We start from the raw sequence: 7,889 nt of genomic DNA on the forward strand, positions 1-7,889 counted from the left end.
AGATGAAGGTACCGAATTCCAAAGAACTAATATTTGAGAAAAAAAACTAGGCAAATAAAAGTTTTTGGAGCACTTAGGAATAGTCACAGAAAAAGGATGAGACTTAATTAAATGACGAGTAACACGAGAATGAATTTTAGTAGATGGCACAAGAGACACTAGTTCTTTAGAGCAGTGCCTGTTATAGTATTTGTAGAAAAAAGAAAGAAAAGCAACATTAAGACGATGAGATAAAACTATGTTTACAATGCATTTTTGCACCTTGTCTAAAAGAGAAAGGGCATCATTGAAAAATCCGCCCCAGGTAAGGCAACAGTATTCCATACAAAGACGAATTTGAGATTTATAGAGATAAAGAATAGAATCTGGAGTATGAAAATGTCGAGCACGATAAAGAGACACAACCTAAGCAAATGCTAATTTTGCAACAGATTTGATATATGGTTTACAAATTAATTTTATAATGATTTTACTCTTAAATTTTTATACAATGTAGCATAACAAAATGAATGAAATTGTTTAGTTTTATGATAACTGTTGTTTAAAATGACTTTCTCATTTTATATATGTATATATATATATATATATATATATATATATATATATATATATATATATATATATATATATATACATATATATATATATACTCTACTATACTCAATACATATGTTAGATCGCAATTTCCTAATAACATTTTTGCTCTCTTAAGGTAAAAACAAAGAATAATGAAAGAAAAGATAGCTGCCCCTGCTTAACCCTCAGTCGATGTAGTAGCACTCTGTATATATATATATATATATATATATATATATATATATATATATATATATATATATATATATATATAGTTTATAATTTACTTATCGCCTCATAATATTATTTTCGTTTTACTTTTCTTATGATGAAAATGTTTAATTATATTATTCACTCTAATTTTTTTATTGATACCTGTTTAATACTGTCCCTAACTATGTATATATAAATAGTTATTAATAATAATAATAATAATAATAATAACAACAATAATAATAATACTAATAATAACAACAATAATATCAATGATAATATTCGTTTATTTTTATTATTGTAATTACTTTTTTATTATTGTTCTAATTGTTAATTATTTATTACTTAATTATTTATTTCAGCTTTTATTTTTAAATTAAAAAAAAATGGATAAGTTTGTTAAAGTGAAATGGCTCGAACCTCCACATTCCATTGAATATGGAACAATTCCTTCAAATTGGATAGAAGAAAGAAATGATAGCTTTTGGGTGTGCTGGCCTCCAGTTCCTAATGTGAAGCCATTAATTTTAAACAGGCAACTACCAAAAAAAGACTGGTTCAGGTTTATTTTGTTAAAGAAATATGGAAGTGGAAGTAAGTTTAAGTCATATTCAACTTTTATGAAACAATTATCTATATTTTATAGTACTTGCATTTTCATGTTTTTATTTTTTATTTTAGGCAGCTTTTCTGAATGTGAGCTTGTCCCCTCAGCCATTGATACGAACGAAGATACAGATGATGATAATCTTTCCAAGCGAAAATGTCGAACGGTTTTACCATATTTTATGAGTGATTCTGATGATTTGGGTTATTTTAAGTTATTTACTTTATTTTGTTTGGTATTATACTAAAAAATTTTTTGCAAAAATTTGTGAACAGGTGTATTGTTTATTATAGATAATGATATTGTTTCCAATCAACCAAAAAGGCCTAAATTAGTTTGCAGCAGTGATGAAGAGCAAGAGACAATAATCAACAAGTTTCCATTACTTCCACCATCACTACAAAAATGTTCTTTATTTTATCTATAATTAAAAATTTATATTTATAAACTTTTTTTTTATTGTGTTTTCAATACTGGTGTATACATTTTTCTTCTTTGAGACTAATTTTTTACACTTTGGTATAGCAAATAATATTTAGTAAGATCAATGAGTATTATTTGTTATGCTAACAAAGATCTTTGTAAGACTTTACAATATACATCTAAAGTATATCAGATATCTTTTAAGAAGTTTATTTTTGCAGATATTTTAAAGTGTAGTTTTCTATAATTAAATTTAAGGTTTTTTTTTTTTAAGTGCCTTCAAATCTGAATTTGATTACTAAAAAGAGGCAAAGAATTGATTTGGAGATTGATCCAGAATCTCAAACTAAAGTACCATCTTCTCAATCTTATCTCCTGCAGCATAACACAAGTAATAGTACAGTTTTTATTCTTTATATATGTTGGATATTAAATTCTTATAAAATTTGCGTATATAAATAAACAAAGTTTTTTATTGCAGGTTGCAGCAGTAAAACTTTGGATGACATAGATAGTACACCCACTGTATCACAAGATGGTATAGTTGAACTTTAAATTTAAATTTTTATGCTTTCATACAAAACAATTAAATAAACTAATAACTCGATTTCTTGGTATTTAATTATATATATATATATATATATATATATATATATATATATATATATATATATATATATATATATATATATATATATATATATATATATGTATAACTATACTAATAAATATATGTACATATATACTAATAATTAGATTTTAAGGTATTTAAATAGGAATTTTCTTGGTACAAACATTTTGACACTTAATTTTTCATAATGCTCTGGGACATTTTTATTTTATATATAATATAACATCTGATATTATATTATATATAAAATAAAAATGTCCCAACCAGAGCATTATGAAAGATCCAGTGTCAAAATGTATCTTTTTGTAACTTAAAATTTCTTTATTTTTAGTTTTCCAGAAAAATGTGATGAAAATTTTAAAAAATTTAAAAAAAGATTTATCTAATATTAAGCAAACCCAAAAAGATCTTATAGAAAAGTTTTCAGTTTTGCAGCATACAGGGGTAGATAATGTTAATACGTTTGTCTTAATTACTATTGACAATGTTGAGGATTTGGGGAAGTTAGAAAGTAAATTAGAAGACAAAAGTATATATTTGCAGCTGGTATGTTCACTAGTATATTTTAGCAATTTTGTTATTATTTGTAACACATAATTTATAACACTGTATTAGTCAGTTAAAAATCTGGTTCGAGCTAAAGATATTTTTTCAAATTTCAAATCCATACAATGTTAATTAGTAATATCGTATTATATTGCTGTTAGTTTGTTACAGGTAGGTAATGTTCACTGTTTTTTTTTGTTGCAGTAATATTTAACCAAATAGTGAAAAGTAAGCAGCGATAGATGCAGGAATTCACAGTAGAGGTGTGGAATGAGTTTAAACTTATTCTAAAGATCAAAATCTTGAATAAAAATTCATGAAAATCTAATAAAAAATATTATTGTAAATGCCTTTTACATCTCAAGTCACCTATGTCTTATTTCCATAGCAATTTGATATAGTATTTTCAAGATTTTTGCTGGCTATACTGATGGTTTAAATATTCTGGCAGAGGGGGATGCATACCCCCTCCCCCTAGATTTTTTACTGGTTACTTTAATTTATCATGTTATTATAAATATTAAATTATTATTACAGGTGGCAGTTTTAGCTCGTGCTTGTGGCATCCACCCTAAAAAAAGTATCTATGAGGCAATGAATAAACTTTTAACTAAAGATGTTGCTTCGAAATATAATATAACGGGGACTGCCAAGAAATGTAATTTTTGCACGGAATTCAAAAATATTTATTCAGCCATTATAGGTATATATACAAAGGAACAAGTTTACACATATTTTATTAAATGTGACTAAGTCACGTTTCAAATATACAAAGGTATTTCAATTTCATGTTTTAAAGTTCTGTATCTTTTTTATTTAGAGGCAGTTAGTAGTCAGCATGCTGACACCAAAGATATTCAACTCCACAGTTTTATTGGAGAGTGGTTGCGACAAGCTGGTGTCTTGAATATTCGAACTGAGAAGAAAAAAATTGAAAATCCAAATAAAACTTTATAAAAAAAAATTTGTTTTTCTTTTACTAATAAAAATATTTTTTAACTGCTGTTTAGTAACTTTATAAATTAACATATCATTTAACTTTTGTTATTTACATTCAATTTAAAAAACTGATTTGTGCCTTCTATTATTTTTTAATTTGTTTATGATTTATCATCATACTCTAATAAAAAAATTTTGTTAAAATATTTCTTTCTAAATTTTATCAATGTTCAGTTTTCTTTTTTTTTAGATGCAGTCAGGAGTCAGCATGAAAGTGTAAAAGATTATGATAACTAAATAATCAACTCTACAGTTTTAAAGGAGATAGTCACAATAAAACGTTATGAAAATATTTTTAATTATAGTTTATTTTTCATTTTTATGTATTTGATCCTATTTTTTGTAAAACGTCACTCGTTTGTATTTCTTTATTATATATTTCTTTTGTATTATGTTTGTATTATTTCAGAAATAAAATTTCAGAAGTCTAACTGTAGTTTTTTATTAAAAACAAATTAAGGATTTTGAATGATTATTTTTAAATATGTTAATTATCGCAATCCCTGCAAACACTGGAATTTGACGTTAAATAAATAGTATTTTATCAATATTACTTAAATATACCATAAATGATATATAATAAGTACCTTATCACTATTAACGATATCTAAACTAAATCACGAGTGCATTGGCGTTAAATCAACTGTAATCATCTTTACATATTTGCTAGTGATAAATTACCACTCAATTACGGTAATACAAAGTTTACAAAATCACCGTGGAATAAGTACTTAATCAGCGCTTACGATTAGTATTGAATTACTACTAAATCAATAGTGTATCGGTGTTAAATCAATAGTGTATCGGTGTTAAATCAATAGTGTATCGGTGTTAAATCAATAGTGTATCGGTGTTAAATCAATAGTGTATCGGTGTTAAATCAATAGTGTATCGGTGTTAAATCAGCGGTGATAATCACTACTTATTCACTAGTAACAAATCACCACTCAATCACTAGTGATAAAAACTCACCACTCAATCACTAGTGATAAAAACTCACCACTCAATCACTAGTGATAAAAACTCACCACTCAATCACTAGTGATAAAAACTCACCACTCAATCACTAGTGATAAAAACTCACCACTCAATCACTAGTGATAAAAACTCACCACTCAATCACTAGTGATAAAAACTCACCACTCAATCACTAGTGATAAAAACTCACCACTCAATCACTAGTGATAAAAAGTTTACAAAATCAACGTTTAGTAAGTACTTAATCACCACTTACAATAAGTATTGAATCACTACTAAATCATCAGTGATGCGCGCATAGGGAAATGCTATGTCATACTGTTTACAGAATTGTGTTAAAAATAGTTCATATGCATTATTTACTTCATGGGATTGTAAAATAAGATTCAAATCGAGATTTTCTGATAAAAGAGTTCGAAAATACAATAAGGAGTTTTCATTGATCTGTCGCATTAAAATTGTAGAGTTCGACGGAGGATTAGTTTGGGTAATGTTATCAGTAAATAAGAATATTGGATAGTGATCTGTTAAATCAGCTTTGATTATGCCCGAACCTAAACGACAATTTTGAAAATTGTTAGTAACTATATTATCAAGTAATGAAGATGTAGTCTTAGTTATTCTCGTTGACTTATTTATTGTTGGTCATAGATTATATTGGGTTAAAGTATCTAAAAAATATTGAACATTTTTATTTGAAGCATAATTAAGCAAGTTTAAGTTAAAATCACCAGCCAAGTAAACATGTTTCCGTGTTAAGCTAATTTTGGTTAAAAAACTGCTTAAATAAGTTTTAAATTTTTTTAAAATACCAGATGGTTGTCTATAAATAGAATTGATTACAATGTTTTTGGTGGTTTTGTTTATGATTTCTATGCACAGCGACTCACAATCTGTTTCATTAACATTAAGATCATTACGTAAAATAAAGTTTATTGATTTGTGAACAAAAATACTAACACCACCACCAGCGTAGTTAAAACGCGGTTGGTGAACTGATACGTAATTACTTAATTCAAGATTTGAATTTTTTCCATTGGTTTTAAGCCAAGTTTCCGTAATACAAATTATTTGAAATTCGTGGTGCAGTTGATGCAATAAGAGTCTAAGATTTTCAAAATTTTTGTTAATACTTCGAATGATTACATGTAATATAGAAAAGTTTTTTTTGTTCTGACAGAGATATTGAGTAGATTCAAAAATTGAATAATACTCGCTTTCTAAATTTTTTCCATTAAAATAGTTATTATCACTAGCATTCTCATCACTAAAATTAAATGAAAGATTGACCTCCATTTTTATAAGTAAAATTTAAAATAATTAATAAAGCAAAGTAACATATAGAAAGTAAAACAAAATATAAATAAATAAGTAAATATAAATGTTACGAAAATAATATTTTACTTTTTGTTCGCAGCCCAATCCCGAATGATCAACTTATCGTAAGAGATGAATGCATATTTTCCGGCTGCTCGTTCAACTTTCATTTGTTCCCGTAGCGCTTTCCTAATTGTGACAGTTTCGGCACAAAAATCTTCGTTAATATAAATATTTTTACCTTTTAATTGAGATGTTTTTTTTAAAATTTCAACTTTATCTTTATAATCTAACAGTTTTAATACAACTGTTCTGGGTTTGTTTAAATCTCTCTGACCAGTTCTATGAGCTCTTTCAATCCTAATATTTGTTAACCCCAAATGCTCTTCAAAAACTTTACTGACTTTTAATTCGCTTTCAATCCACGTTTCACCTTCGTTTTCTTTTATCCCGTCTACCCTTAAATTGTTTCTGCGAGATCTATCCTCCATCTCTCTTAGTTTACTTTTTATTTTATGATAGTCGGAATTATGATTTTGCTTTTCAATGTGAGATGTTTGTTTTTTTTCCTGAGAAGTAATAGCTGTCTTAATTTTTTCTTCAAAAAGGTGTTCGTGAAAATTTAAGCTTCTTTTGATTTCTTCTACGTCTTTTTCCATTATCTCTATTTGCTTTGCATGCTGATTAACCTTCAAATCTACTTTATCTAATCTATCGTATATGATTTTCGTGTTTGCGCTTAATATGTTTAACACGTTTTTTTCATGTTGCTTCATCATTTCGTCTATTTCGTTCTTAAATTCTTTAAACATTTTTTGTATCGTTTTTTTTACTTGATCCATTGTAATAGCCATTATTAATCAATATATATAATATATATTCAACGTTTTCTTAAAAAAAAAAAAAAAAAATACTTTTTTCTTTTTGTTTTTTTTTTTAATTTTTTTTTTATTTTACACTTTTTATTTTACAACTTGCAGTCAAATTGTCAAAGCGCCTTGACCAATACTTGTGCAACAATTACATTTTGCAATGTGCAGTTCGAGACTCATTTGGAATGACTGCTGAAATGGATGATGCGTTGCAAACATGCAAAGATTTGGCTTCTTTAACTCACCAGTCAACAGTTGCAGCTGAGTTGCTTGAATCAGAATCAGACGCTCAAGGAATCAATTTTAGACAGTTACGCCAATCTGTTGACACAAGATGGAATAGTGAACTGGATTGCATGGCTTCTGTCCTACATCTAAAGAGTGCAATTATCAGCTTATGTGCAAATGAAGATATTTTTTCTTCAAAGACCATCAGTGCATCACAGTGGAAATCAATCGAGGGAGCAGTAGAAATTTTGGCACCACTTAAAGAAGCTTCAGAAACGTAGTCGGCTGAGTCTATTCCAACAATTAACACTGTCACCGATTCTCTTTATTTAATCCATGACAAAATTGATCAATTTATTGAGACGGATGGAAAAAATGGCTACGGGGTCTTGTATGCAAAAAACTTGAAAAGCTGCATTGAGAAAAGATTTCCTCTTTGTCACACTGGAAACTTATTAAGTGCTGCAGCAAACTACTTAAATCCTGCTTTAAAGGAACT

General features: G+C 27.2%; 2 protein-coding genes across 2 annotated transcripts; one reads left to right on the forward strand and one right to left on the reverse strand.

Annotated features, from left to right (window-relative positions):
* The first annotated feature begins 1,124 nt into the window (after nucleotides 1–1,124).
* On the forward strand, nucleotides 1,125–4,426 carry LOC136071781 (uncharacterized). Its single transcript, XM_065790150.1, has 8 exons — nucleotides 1,125–1,383; nucleotides 1,471–1,599; nucleotides 1,690–1,803; nucleotides 2,094–2,210; nucleotides 2,301–2,357; nucleotides 2,782–2,996; nucleotides 3,534–3,699; nucleotides 3,817–4,426. Exons 1-8 carry the CDS (start codon nucleotides 1,176–1,178, stop codon nucleotides 3,951–3,953), a joined length of 1,143 nt encoding a protein of 380 aa, XP_065646222.1. The 5' UTR covers nucleotides 1,125–1,175; the 3' UTR covers nucleotides 3,954–4,426.
* A 1,947-nt stretch (nucleotides 4,427–6,373) lies between these two features.
* LOC136075849 (uncharacterized) lies at nucleotides 6,374–7,144 on the reverse strand. Its single transcript, XM_065789286.1, has one exon. It carries the CDS (start codon nucleotides 7,142–7,144, stop codon nucleotides 6,374–6,376), a length of 771 nt encoding a protein of 256 aa, XP_065645358.1.
* Between the last annotated feature and the right edge of the window lie 745 nt (nucleotides 7,145–7,889).

This window comes from Hydra vulgaris, chromosome 02, assembly GCF_038396675.1.
Source record: "Hydra vulgaris chromosome 02, alternate assembly HydraT2T_AEP".
NCBI lineage: Eukaryota > Metazoa > Cnidaria > Hydrozoa > Anthoathecata > Hydridae > Hydra > Hydra vulgaris.